The 13,914-nt window shown below is 44.9% G+C and overlaps 1 protein-coding gene across 2 annotated transcripts in view; it reads right to left on the reverse strand.

Moving 5' to 3' along the window:
* Window positions 1–13,018, reverse strand: part of PLA2G4A (phospholipase A2 group IVA) — a 61,984-nt gene extending 48,966 nt beyond the window's left edge. For both annotated transcript variants that reach the window (XM_027749412.2, XM_039384357.1), the window contains exons 1-2: window positions 12,882–13,018; window positions 6,353–6,434 (exon numbers count right to left, since the gene is read on the reverse strand). In XM_027749412.2, the coding sequence (XP_027605213.1) occupies window positions 6,353–6,434; window positions 12,882–12,914 (115 nt within the window). In that variant the 5' untranslated portion in view covers window positions 12,915–13,018. The remainder of the gene's footprint in view (window positions 1–6,352; window positions 6,435–12,881) is intronic.
* Between the last annotated feature and the right edge of the window lie 896 nt (window positions 13,019–13,914).

A 13,914-nucleotide genomic window follows, 5' to 3' on the forward strand; every position in this document is an offset into this window, starting at 1 on the left:
AGCCCGATCCCCCCCCGGCTCCCCCCTCCTGTCAGGGAGTTGCAGAGTCAGAAGGTCCCCCCTGAGCCTCCTTTGCTCCAGGATGAGCCCCCCCAGCTCCCTCAGCCCCTCCTGCTGCTCCAGCCCCTTCCCAGCTCCCTTCCCTTCCCTGCACAAGCTCCAGCCCCTCCATGTCCTTCTTTCGTGAGGGGCCCAACACTGAACCCAATTCAGATGCTTCAGATCACACCTTTAAAACCCCATTTTCAAAACAAATTCAAAGTCTATTTTATACAGCAGACAGCAACCTGCAGAACTCCTTACCAAAGGAGTTGTGGGTGAAAAGACTTACATGGATTCAAAGAAAACAAGTGAAGTTTCTGCAGGAGAACCTCAGTGAGAGCTCATTACACCAGGAGCACATCCAGCTCAGGGAGTCCCTCACTGAAGGCAGTGGTGGAGAGGTGTCAGAGGAAAGTGTCACATGCTTACCCTGTTCATAATTTTCCTTTATAACTCACTGTGACTGATGTTCTTCCCAGCTGTCCCTTAGGATCAGGCATTAGACCAACCCTAACACAACTTCAAAGCGCTCCTGGGAAGGGGGATGAGAGGGAAAAGAATAGAAAGCAGGAAAAAGTCAACTTATTACAGAGGATAAATGGCACAAAATAAGGGAGACTCCTCCTAAATGGAGAGAGCAAAAGGCTCAAACTGGAGAACCAGTGGTGTGCACAGCTCCTGGAGAAGAGCCCCACCACAGAGCTCTGCCTGGAGACAGGACAGCACGTGAAACGGGAGCACTTCCCAGCCACCAGCAAGCTCCTTTCTCCTGGGGCTGCAGCTGGTCCCAGCCTGGCAAGGGCCTGGAGCAGAGGGACAAGGAGGTTCTCCAACCAGAGTCCCAGGAAGATGGATCCCGGGTCTGAGCCAGCACGACTGCTCGATGTTCTCCGTGCAACAGTCACGGGAGAGCCCTCTCCTGGGATGAGAGCAAGTGTTCACCAACCTTTGACAGAAACAGCCCCTGCCTCAGTGACTACATGGCAAGTACTCACAGACACAGTTTTGTTCTCATCAAAAAGATGTTTTTGCAACTGAAAAGAGCAGCAATTCCTGGATCGGCTTCACTGTGGAACACACGAACCTTTTTCCAATGTTGCTGTCCCCCTGAAGCACTGGCTAAGCCTAATCAGGAAAAGAATACTGGGAAGGAAACAAATCTGGCATTTAGTTGTCTCGATGATCTCCCTGAGATCTGCAGTAGACACCTCTTGAGCAGTTGTCAGTAGCACTGTTCATCTTTTAAGACCCACATGGACACATATTTCAGTACCAGCCCTGGCTCCTGATCCAGAGGCACCTGCTGTGGTCAGTGGTGGAGCTCAGAGCACTCCAGGCCATGGCAAACAGCAGGGCCAGCACAGGGGCTGGCAGAAGGCTCAAACCTTATGGCTCCTGGCCACGAAACCCGCATGTGCAGCTTGTAGGATGTGGAGGATTGGCCAACTCTGACCTACTTTTCCCAGGCTGTTGGAATGGAAAAGGGAAGGAGTTTGACTTGTTTTCCTCTTGCAACTCCCTTGCAAAAATCAGAACCTGCTCCAGGGCCTTGCAGGAAGAGCCTTAGCTGATGACACTTCAACAGGTATGGTAGCTAAGCCGGGGGGCAGGAGTAGCCAGATGTGATCCTGAGAACAGCTGGATCAGTCCTGAACCAGCTGCTGTAACACCAACTCCAATACAAGCAGGCAAACCTCCAATTCCTCCTGTTGTTAGGCCAGGTTTAAAACCCTGCACACCTACCTAGGCTGCTCTAGACTGCTGTGACTTGGGCTTTAGCTAGGACAAGTTCAACCTCAGGAGCTCTGGCTGATGGTGAACAGCCACACTAGTGGCTGACACCACACTAGTTCAGCCTAACTGCAGTGGAAATGCATCTTTTATTCCAACAGGGAAGACAGCAACTGGGATGGAAGCTAAGTACCAGTGTCACAAGCTATCAAACTTTAAACTTTCTTGAGAAAAGATTTTTTTTTCCCCTTGAAATGGCCCAGAATTACAAATGTTCATTATCAAAGCATCAAAAGTAGCTGAAGTAAGTAAAAGCTGCAAATCCAAAACAGGATTAAGCAAGATTAGCAATCATTAAGAATAGTCATAAAACTGGTTCCCTCTGTAGATGCTTCCATTTGTTTTGAAAGCCATTATACTGAAATGGATCTTTAAAGATACAAGACAAATTTTACAGTGCTTCCTTTGACCAAATTTTCCACCAAGCTCCCTGAAAATCCAGAAAGGGAGAGATGCTATGGAAAGAAGAACCAGTTTGCAAGCATTTCTCTTCTACAGTATTGCAGTTTGGGATTCTGGTCGTTTTTCTGCAAGTTCTTGTACTGTCATGGAAGAAATGAAAGGCTCTACAGTTTGGGTGGCATCTGAGTAGACTCAAAACTAAACATCTACTATATAGGAACACACTAGATCAGAGGCAAGATCTTTTCCAAGAGCTCCAGTCAGAGAAGTGATTTTACAAGGTCTGGAATCAGCAGAAAGCTAAGCATTTAAGATAACTAAATCCTCACCAATGCCATGCAGATTCTGTGATATTTTATCTTGTAATAGGTTTGTGTGGCAGCTTTTGGGCAGCAGGGGAATAGAATCCCAGAATGGTTTGGGTGGGAAGGGACCATAAAGCCCATCCAGTGCCAACCCTGCCATGGGCAGGGACACCTTCCACTAGCCCAGGTTGCTCCAAGCCCCGTCCAACCTGGCCTTGGACACTTCCAGGGATCCAGGGGTAGCCACAGTTTCTCTGGGCAACCTGTGCCAGGGCCTGCCCACCCTCACAGGGAAGGATTCCTTCCTAAGAAATTTCTTTGTCTCTTTTTGTGTTAAACTGTTTTTCTGCCAGTTCAGCTGGCTCACCCCCATCACATGTGTCTGACAGGTGGTACAAGGGTTGCAGCAGGAACACCAGAAAGAAGGAAACGTCTAGGTGATAAAGTGGGTTTAGTTGTCTTTCTAACTATCCTACTCTGTTACAGTTAATTGGCAATAAATGGCAGGAATTTCCTCAAATTGAGTGTGTGTAGCCCATGTCAGTAAGAGGTGAATGATCTCCTCTCCTTATCTTGACCCAAGAGAGCCTTTCATTATATTTTCTCCCCTGTATTGTTGATGGCAGGGGAGTGGTAGAGAGACCAGCCAAGGTCAACCCACCAACATCTGCTGCAGTTACTCAGCTCATAAACCTTCCAGCCTGTAAAAGATGCAGCCAGAAGAGCTGAGCACAGTGAACAGAGCAGTCACTAAACCAGAATTTACATCTGGGGAAAGCTGCATCACCTGGATGTTGATGGGATGATGATATCTTGGACTGACATAATCACCTTGACAGAGACACCAAAAACTGAAACAAGTTAAATCAGTAAAGAAAATACTTCTATATTAAGGCAACAGTAAATGGGTAGATACCTTTAATAAGAAAGGATTTGAATGAACTCCTGGAAAGAGGGTCTGCTCTCAAACTTCTTTTGCCCCTCCCAACCATGCTGGGTCATTTCTTACAGTACATCTCATTTATCATCCCCAAACATGCATTCACAGAATGACAAATTGGTCAAAGTACACTGACTTCCTTCACATATGAAAAGCATCTGGATGGAAAATTTCTATTATGCAATTATTGCCATTTTGGTTTATTTTGATGTGCTCTATCAGTGAGCAGCAAGAGCAGCTACTGTAGCTCAGCTACTCAGATCCTGGGATGACCAAGATTTAGATTTGGTTGCTTGTCTTTGTCCGATCACCTCCCAGAAATGTTAACTCACAGACACAATGGGAAACCACAGCCAAACAGAGGGCTGGAGGCTATCCCAGCTCCAACTTCCTCTGCTGTTCCACCACAAAGAGCAGCCAAGGCACTAAAAATAAGTCTTGAATCAGCAGAGCTGCCTGTGTGACCTGGTCACTCCTGGAAACACACTGCCTGGGGAAGCTACACTGTAAGTGGGCACCTGTGACCTGGGTTTAAGGATAACACAACCATTTACACTCCTCATTAATGAAGAGCTCAATAAATCTTGAAAAACACGCTTAAAATATTGCCTGGGCTTAAGGAGACAGAACTCAGGGCCTCCATGCCCATCCACACACCACCTTCCAGCTAAAACTCTTTGAGCAGAGGCAGAGTTCAGAGCTTTAAGATGAAAATATCACACAGAGCACTTCAGCATATTTAATCAGCTTAGATTGACCCAGATTTTTCAGAGCAAGTCTTGGAAAAACTGACACGGCAAAAAGAACAGCAAAACATTACACAAAATCCCCCATGTTCCCCCATCACCACCACAATGTAAAATTAACTCTCTTGACCCCAGAACAATAACAGCAGAAAAAAAATCAGGGGCAATCCACCAGAAGAGCCAACAGCTTGGTAGTGTCCATAATGGGACAGTGTCCATGAAGGGTATTCAGGTACCCACCCCAACCACATCACAGCCACCCTTCCTGGCAGTGATTCCTGTCCTTGAGACAAGAACAGTTCAGAAATTCCTTCCACAAGTTCCAGTTTTGGTAAATCAAATTAAAAAAATAAACATACATATATACATATATATATATATGTTGGCACAATCAACTGTAAAGACCCTTCAGCACTCACAGCTTCAAGCATCTCCCCTCAGTAATTAACATGATCACTGCTTTGATCAAAGAGCTCCCAGGCTCCAACACACCAAGCTTTGTAAAAACCTGGGAAATAAAAACGTTGTTCACTTTCCCAAAATAAAAACAGACACAACGATCTGTTTCTCTCACTTTGGGGGATTTGCCAGGACTCCAAGAACCAGCCCCAGGAACTTGGAAGCTCCCTCAGAGATGCCCCAGGCTACAGAGCTCTGGTAGCTGCCTCAGACAGGAAACAGAGCAGGTTTTGGTAGCCCTTAGTTCTGACAGGTTTTATCAAAATAAAATCATCTTCCTGAGCAGCTTTTTGGTTTTGATGATTTGCAAAGATAAGAGGGTGGGTTTTTTTGGAAGGGAAAAAAAAAAGGAAATTACATTAATGGATTGCACTTGGAATTTATTCTATAGGAATATGGTGGACAAAAATGCCATGGTCTTCTGGCTTTCTTCACCCTTTCCCCACTCCCTTTAATATCATATCATGGGGTCCTCTCTTCAACCTCCTCTTTTCTCTTCCCACATTCCCCACACTGTCTCACAAAAGAGAACTCTGAGTCTGAGAACCTGTGTTGTCCATCTTCTCACACACACAAACCTGTGGGCTCCTTCTTCCACTCTTCCAGCACTTCTCCTGAGGTTTTTTTGTATAAAGATTATATAAATATGGACATACACACCCCACTGCATCTTCTCTGGGTGTTCTATCCTTTACCCCACAGGAGATGTTAAACAGATTCCCAATTCCCTCTTTTTCCCTTCACCAGGGCTCCCCTCTCTCCCCTCATACTTGGGGCTCTTGAACATTCCCCTTCCAAGTGTCCTTCCCCCAGTTTTACTACCAACAGTAGACTTTAACTCTGAAAACCCACTGTTAACCCACTGAAGCAAAGCTGAGTGTCAGAGCAGGAACTGGAAAGCATTTGCATGTCCAAGGAGCCTGATGGGAGAGCAGGAGCAGGACATCACACTCACCCTCCCAACCCCAGCCTTGGGCTATGCCAGGCTCTGCACAGAGTGCCAGGGAAAGGGAGAGATGACCTGGCAGCAGAGCAGTTAGACCTGAGGAAGCGGGAATATTCTTTCTGCAGATTCAGCCAATATTCTCTCCCTCTTCCCCCCTTTAGAGCAGAGAAGAGTTTTCATGGGTTGTTCTTCCTGGTGGTTTCCTGTTCAGCTACACAGTCCAGCAGCCTCACAGAAAGGGGAAGAAGTGCTGGTGTCATGTATCTCCCCACCACAAGATCTGCTGACCCATTTGGGGTTGGTTTTTGAAATGGCTTTTATTTTTTTCTCTGCACTGACTCAGCAGAGCTCTGGGTTCCTCTCCTTTGACATGTTCCCACCAGCAAACCACAGCCTTCTGAGGCAGCAGCAACTGCCAGTCCCACAGGACTCACACACTGAGCCAAAAAGCTAATTGTAGGTGTTGCTTGTTGTAGGCAAATCGTTTACAACTCACTCAGCTCTTCTGGATCAATGGAAAGAAGGAGCAGCAAATCTGCCCTGAGTGAGAGTGAGCAATGACACGGGGACACTGCCCTGGCTTTAATAAGACAGACAAAAAACCACCCCCAGCCCAGGAACAATCATTTAATGCACGACAAGCTGGATGTGTCATCACCTCCCCCTGCCTACGGCAACAGCCTCATGGAAGAAAGAGCAAAATAGAAAGAGAAATACTCACGCATGTCACCAATGGCTCCCTTGGTGACATTTGTGGCTTTCCTTACTGTCACAGTGAATATGTGTGAGTACTGGTGCTCCACCTGGAAGTCAGAGAGTTAGAGGTGATTAAGCTCCAGAACAACAACAACAACAACAACCAAAAATCATCTATGAAAATAGGGTTTCATTTGGTCCAAAAACAGAGAGAGGGAAATCACCCAGGCAAAACGTAAGGGAAACTCATACTGGATAGAGCATCTTAAAGCTGAACTGCACCCTGCAGCTTTACTGGGAGGTCAGACCTTGCACTGGGGCTGCTGGATTTTCCTGCAGCCACACCTACTAATCTCAATGAATAACACTCCTCCTCTCCACACAACCTGCTCCAAGGCATTTAGTCAGTCAGGGACAACTGGGTACGGTAAGGAAAAAATAAAAAAGGGGTTATTTTACAGCTTGTCTTTGTAATTACCTTCCCCTGGTACAAAGAACAGGAGGAATTATTTCCAAGTATGTGTTCTGGAGCAGATAAAAGCACACTGCACGCGCAAGGGACAGAGTGAGTGATACTTGGAGTACACCTTTTAGCACACATCAATATTCAGTGGGAAAGCATCCTTAAGACAATGTAAGGAAGGTGAAAACCCAGCTGTTAAAACATTCCCCAGCAAGTTTTGTGCAGTTTCTGGGGGTTCCTGTTTCCTGCAGAGCCCAAGCACACAGCAGGAGCAGGTCTCTCCTGAACAAACTAGGGAAGTAGGAAAAGATGTGAAGTTAAGAAACAAAAATAAATAAATTTAATAAAAAGAGGTCACCAACTCACATCTACTGTTGCTTTATCTACATAGCCATAAATTTGACCAACTCTGAGACTGACCAGTGCATACTGCAGGGCAGACAACACTGCCTTTACAGGGACAGAGCACAGAGATTGTGGGTATATCTGATGTGCTGGAGGCAGGATCAGGTCTCCCACAATTGCCTCCCAGCCCTTACACCTACACTGCTATGTTAAAAGCCTGTCTTAGGACACTTGAGCTGTCTGGCTGCCCACAGTGCCCAGACACTGACTCACACCCTGCTACAACATACCTCAGGTTTGCATTTCCAACACTGAAACAGGGATATTTTCTATTTTTTCCTAACCCCCTATTAACTTTGTGATATATTTGGCATATCAGCCATTGGGACCAAAACAACCAGCCAAGTATCAAAGGTCTTACAATGCATTCCAACCAGAAGGAAAAGGGGGAAAGATCAGAATCAAGAAATTCACTGGAATTTATTTAAAACCACAGACAATACCCTTGGTGTGGGACATGCTTTTCAGGCTGTGCCTGGTGCTTTCTTGCTATGTTTTCATCTGGACACTTCCTTTTTTCAAAACTGGTTGTTCCAGCCAAGCCTCATTATTTCTCATCTACAACTCACCCAGAGAGTCTAGAACCAAACTGGACCCCTCTAATACAAATAAAAAAAAAATATTATCTTATAGGTATCTCACATATCATTTCCTCAAAAAAACCCCAAAAAAAGTCAAAACCAACTAAAGACAGCAAAAGTGGCTTGTGAGTGTTTAAGTAACAGTTGTGTCAGGATACATTAAAAAGCAACTCAAACGATACCAACCCAAATGCCTCCACAACCCTGAGCACAGCCACACCATCCATGACTGTCTGTCTGTCCAGCAGCACATGGCAGCTCCGGGATCCCTCCCCTGTCAGCTGTAGGAGCTGTCTGGATCAAAGAACAAGGCAGCAGGCAGGGGGAACTGTGGTAATGCCAGCTGTTACCTTACAAGTGGTGCACTGAAACCCTCATCGGTTCAGTGGTTCACCAACCACAGGAAAAGTGGAATTCAGACTCTGCCTGATCCTCCCAGCGGGACTCTTTGCTCACCTCCAAAGCACCAAACCCAACAGAAAGGGTTTAGGTGTGGGAACCCACAGCTGGTAAGAACCAGCACCTATTGAACAGCCTGCCCTGTGCTGGCATGGAGACATACCCAGGATTCCATGACATCCATCACCACCTGCACTGCAGCTTCCAAGAGCGCATGGACGAACGGGAAGGAGGATGTGACTTCTCCGTGAATAAATTTCTGCCTCTGTCACAGGGCAAAAAAAAGCCCAGAGTTTTCCATCACAGTGGGGTAAATGGGGATTTTAGTGACTACCTGGGAAGAGCTGGTTCTATGTGAACACAGTTATGTGAAGTTCTGTCATTCACCCTGCTCCAAGAATTTTTACAAGCTGTGAATCTCCCAAAACCAACAGCTCCCGCTGTCCCCTATTTTCAGTTTGCTGCTTAAAAACACCCAAAGCTGCTTCATCAGTGTGTGCCATCTTCACACAGGTCAGGTTGATGAAGGGTTGGTTTCACAACACGGTGCTGGCCTCAGTTTGTTCACAGACTGATGTATTTCCTTTGTCACATACAACCTTATAATTAAGAGAAACAGCCCAAAGTACAAACACACCACCCTTCTCCTTTTTCTCAGCTCTTAAGAAAGAGCTTGTCCTCACTGGAGAACACAAATCAGAGATCACCAAGCATTTAGCAACGAGGAGGAGGATGGAGTTATAATTAAGTGACAGGGATGGGACATGGGTGTGCTGCATTCAGCTCTCAGCTGATACATGAAATTCATGTGAAATTCTGGTGCCTCGGAGTCCTCAGTGGAAAACAAGGAGACTACACGATGCTTCCTGACAAAAAGCACTCTGTAAAGTCATTTTCTTGCATCTCCCAGTCCTACTCATGAAATTTATATGCCTAAATAAAACGCCTACCACCAAGCCACCACTTACTAGTGCATTCTCATTCCAGCAGGACAGAGATCATCACTATTTCTACTGCAAGTCAATAACTGTTTTGCTAAACAGTTATATTATCATAAAAACTGCTTTTTATTGACTGAAACAGCAACCCCCACCATTCCAGCTGTTAAACTGCCAGGAAAGTTAAGTCTGGTTTAAGATCTGGGATCCTTTGAAAGGAAGGCAAGTACACAGAGGCCTGGCAAAACCAGAAAACATTATATCCTTTCCCCATGCCTCACACTGAGGATTATAATTATAAAGAGTTATTAATATTTGGCCATAATGACACACTTGGAAGAAATTTGTAACTACTAAAATAAATGATCTCCCCGTTTGTAAAAAGAAAAATATACAGAGATGCACAGGAAGCTCCAAAGTCCAGATCTCTTCTTACACCAAAATAAACATTTTTCACGTAACTTAAGTACAATGGGAAATTAGGGCAATTTTCCACTTAGGATCCAGTTTCTAAGGGGATTAAAAGGATTAAATGTCCACATTTCAGAAGCATTTTTTGGTTACTTTTTGGAGTGAGTTCTGAAGGCATCAAATGCCCCCTGGAAACACCACAAGAAATGTGTTGACTCCAAATACCTCTCCAAATCCATCCCTTGCTGCTTTAGATGACTAAGCTGCATTTTCTCAAGTGACTTATGTTCACCTCAAATCTTGATAAAAATCTGTACATTGCCAACCCCTCAAGTACTTCTGAAAAACAGAGGATGGTAAATAAATCACTTAAACGTTGCAACATTGAGTGGAGCAACATCTGCATTCCTTCAAAAATTGACGACAGGTTACAAATTTCAAAAGCTCACAACTAATTCTAGTGGAAGGTGTCCCTGCCCATGGCAGGGGGTGGAATGAGATAGGCTTTAAGGTCCCTTCCAACCCAAACCATTCTGGGATTCGATGAATTTAAAGAACTCAAACCTACCATCCACAGTGGCCTCGCTTTACAGGTGCATTTCATCTCACTTCCTCTTTGTCCATAAATTTAGAGAAGAAAGGAGAAAGAGGTTTTCAACCTGCCCTCTCTGAGCATGGGGTTTCTAAATTACAGGACTCCTATGGGCAGTATTCACTCTACTGGTTCAATACTGGTTTTCACCCAGCTGGGCACTGGGACAGGCTCCCCAGGGCAGTGGGCACACACCAAGGCTACCAGAGCTCCAGGAGGGTTTGGATGATCCTCTCAAGCACATGGTGTGACTCTTGGGGAGGGGCATGAGCAGAGCCAGGAGTTGGACCTAATGATCCCTGTGGGTCCCTTCCAACTCAGCATGTTCTGGGATTCTGGGATTCCAGGTATCCTGCACAGTCACGATTCAATATCTGCTGTTCTCACACACCTTTCCATCTCTCCTAACTCCTCCCTCTGCCTCCTTTCTTCCTCCCTCACCTTTGCTTGCCTTCCTCCCAGTAAAATTTCCCTAATTGTCTGCTTTCCTCCCTTTAACATACTTTACATCTTTGACATATTTGTGAGCACACAAACACCATCACCTTCCCACTCTGGGGCTGGGAAACAACCTCACACCAAAGTCTCCCGGAACGCAGGTGGGTTTTACCTACAAACTTTCCGGACTTGCCAAGAAGGAGGAATTTACATGTCTCCAATATCATATTTGTGTATTCCAGAATGCTGAGTCACAGAACACAACTCCATCAGGAGATTGCCTTGCACACCAACCCCAATCAGGAAGCTCTGGCACGGGCAGATTGCATAAGTATTTAATAGTTTTACTTCCTCAATGTTAAGGTCACTTAAGCTCACAGCTGGGCTGGACAAATGACAATATTTGCCTGTTTACTTAAGTAATAGATTTTCAGAGTCCATGCTCTTCTTTCACAGGATATTTCAATTCAGACAAACATTTGTACACACACACACACACACAATTTTACCTTGAAGCCATTTTTCCCATTGTTATAATATTTATCCCCCATATCACTGTAACCAAAGATGTATTACATATCTTAAGTCTCTAAATCTAAAGCTTTTTTGGCACAGTCTGCACCTCCAGTAGCTTTTTATTCCTCAGAGTCTTTCACAAAACGTGAAAGAAAGATAAATAAAAAGATGAGAAAACACACAAATCAGCAAAAGGACTTTTAGGGAGAACACTTTTGAGTCTTTTAATGTCAAATGTTCTTAAAATCCAAGATTTTTGCATGGGTACGAGCCTGCTGCCTTCCAAATTCCAGTAAAAACTTCCATGGAATTTCAACTTTCAAATTAAGAAACCTCAAAAGATTTCCATTCACTTTTCAAGCAATTAAAAGATCAGCTCTTGCACTGACAGTGTTTATTACAATATATATACTGGCATCAAAAGATCTTTCACGGGAATGATTCAATGAACTATAACCGAGTGCCTCAGAGACCTCTCCCATAAAGGTACAGATCATTCCAAGCATTCCATCCAGGAGAGGGCAGTGATGCCAAAAGGAGCAAGTCAGCGAATTGTAACACAGCTAAACAGAGACATCAACCTGCAGTTGGTCCTTCCAGCAGAGTTCACAGGCCTGTGGAGGAGCAAAGCCCAGTCTGGCACGTGCTGGCTGCAAACTGGAGCAGAGGATGTGAGTGTGTGGGGTACAAACCACAGCACTGATAAGAGATCACTTCAAGGAAGCACAGGGGGTATTTTTAGCCATGCTTTAGAAGCACAGCACTCTGACAAGTGTGGTTATCTCTGGGTACACGTCACTGTTCCTGCTGGGGGATCCCGGGGCTCTTCCGAGAAGCCCGTGATAGGAACACGCCCGGTGTGGCTCCAGATTTCAGTCTGAGCAGGAATTGCCCTTTCGTGTTTACTCTGGAAAGTCACTTCCAGGAGAGCTACATGGGAATATCCCAGTGTTCAGTGAGCCACTGCCTCGCCCCACAAAGGGCAGTTCTGCTCCCCTTTCCCTTCTCTTGTCCCTGCTTCTCCGCTACACAGGTTGTGCTGACATGGCTCCACCCTCCCCCTGGGCCAGCTCTGACAGCACAAAACGGATTTTCTAATCATTCCATGAAATCCTGGAATGGTCTGGCTTGGAAGGGACCTTAAAGCCCATCCCTGCCATGGGCAGGGACACCTTCCACTAGCCCAGGTTGCTCCAAGCCCCGTCCAACCTGGACACTTCCAGGGATGGGGCAGCCGCCGCTTCTCTGGGCAACCTGTGCCAGGGCCTCACCACCCTCACAGCCAAGAATCCCTTACTAATAACTTTTTTTGGTCTATTTTTGTATTGAACTGTTTTTTCTGCCAATTCATCAAGGTCAATTGTCTCCCTAAAGACATGGGTTTGATAGCTGGGACAAGGGATGCAGCAGGAACACTGGGATAAAGCAGGAAGGAGGGAGCAGGAGCTTTCAGCAGCAGAAGCTGTTGAGTAGCACAGACCATTTCACTCAGACCTTGAGTTTGCAGGATGTATTCTGAAGATTACCTTTGAACCAACATCATTGATATACACTAGTTTAAGATCTAAATACCCAAAATTGTCAACTCACTCCTCTATCCATACTAATGAAAAGGGAAAGAGTCAGTAAATAGAATTGTACCAAAAAAAAATTGTACTGTAAGGGATAAAGTTACACACACCATTTCTTTAAGGAATTAGTAACAACTGCAATCTTATGTGCTTATTTAGAGTAACCTCTAGTAGAACACATTATACAAGACAGGATATATTACAGAAGACAGTATACACAGAAGATTCAGAGCTACTTACCACAATGTGCTGGTAAGGATCTATGATAGACATTTTTGCTTAATTTTTATTCAAGGCAACTGTCAAATATTTATTTCAATTCCACAGAGGAGAGGCTTTCTTGTTTTTCAGAGCAGAGTTCAGTATGAAAGATCCTTTCCCTACTAAATAAAGAAAAAAATACAATTAAAATTCTTATGTTCCTTTTAAACTGTATTTTGTAACAGCACAAATCAGTTCCTCTGCTCTAGGAAGGTTCCCAGTACTCACTTGTTTACCAAGCAATTAATTTCAATAAACTATGGAGATACAGATATTTACTTGCCTGAGCTGTAGAAATTTCTCGTGCTTATTTCCTCTACCTCAGGGTAAGAGCGGGAATCAAATATCTGGAATTCCAGTCATCCCAGTATCCTACAGACAAACAAAAGAAGAAGGCATTACATTCATCCCTTACATACATTCTAATATATATGCTTCCACACATTACAATCCTAGTTAAAACCAGGACTGAGAACTCTAAAGGAGCAGCAACAGTGCCCTCTGTAAACCCAGAAAGGCAATTCCAGCCAGAGCTGTGTGTCACCTCCAGGTCACCCCAGCTCTCTGGAGATGCTCAAGAGGCTGTGACAGGCAAACTGCAAATCAGCCGGAAGGATTTAAACAGATTCTTCATAGGCCACTGCTTTCTGAACACTTGGTGAAAATCAGGGGCCACCAGAGACCTTCAACTTCAGAACTGTTTCCAACCATCAAAGGGAGGTTACTCCTTTCTGCATCTCTAAAAATCCATGGGGACTGCTGCACAGGATCAGTTCTCAGATCCAGCTGGACCATGATCAGACCTGAACCATCACAAAAACTTCAGAGTGAAAAGAAGCAAAGCACCACGTGGGGCTTGGTCTCAAGAAATGATTCCTAATCCTCAATTCTGAAACGGCAGGATAAGCCCTAAAGAATGATGATTTATATCACTCCCAAACCCCTGGCTCTCAAGCAATTATGTGCAGGCATTACAATAACAATCTAGTTTTGTTATGATCACTGGAACATT

Source organism: Pipra filicauda, unplaced genomic scaffold, assembly GCF_003945595.2.
Source record: "Pipra filicauda isolate LSUMZ 115617 unplaced genomic scaffold, ASM394559v2 scaffold347_size1265977_pilon, whole genome shotgun sequence".
Lineage (NCBI taxonomy): Eukaryota > Metazoa > Chordata > Aves > Passeriformes > Pipridae > Pipra > Pipra filicauda.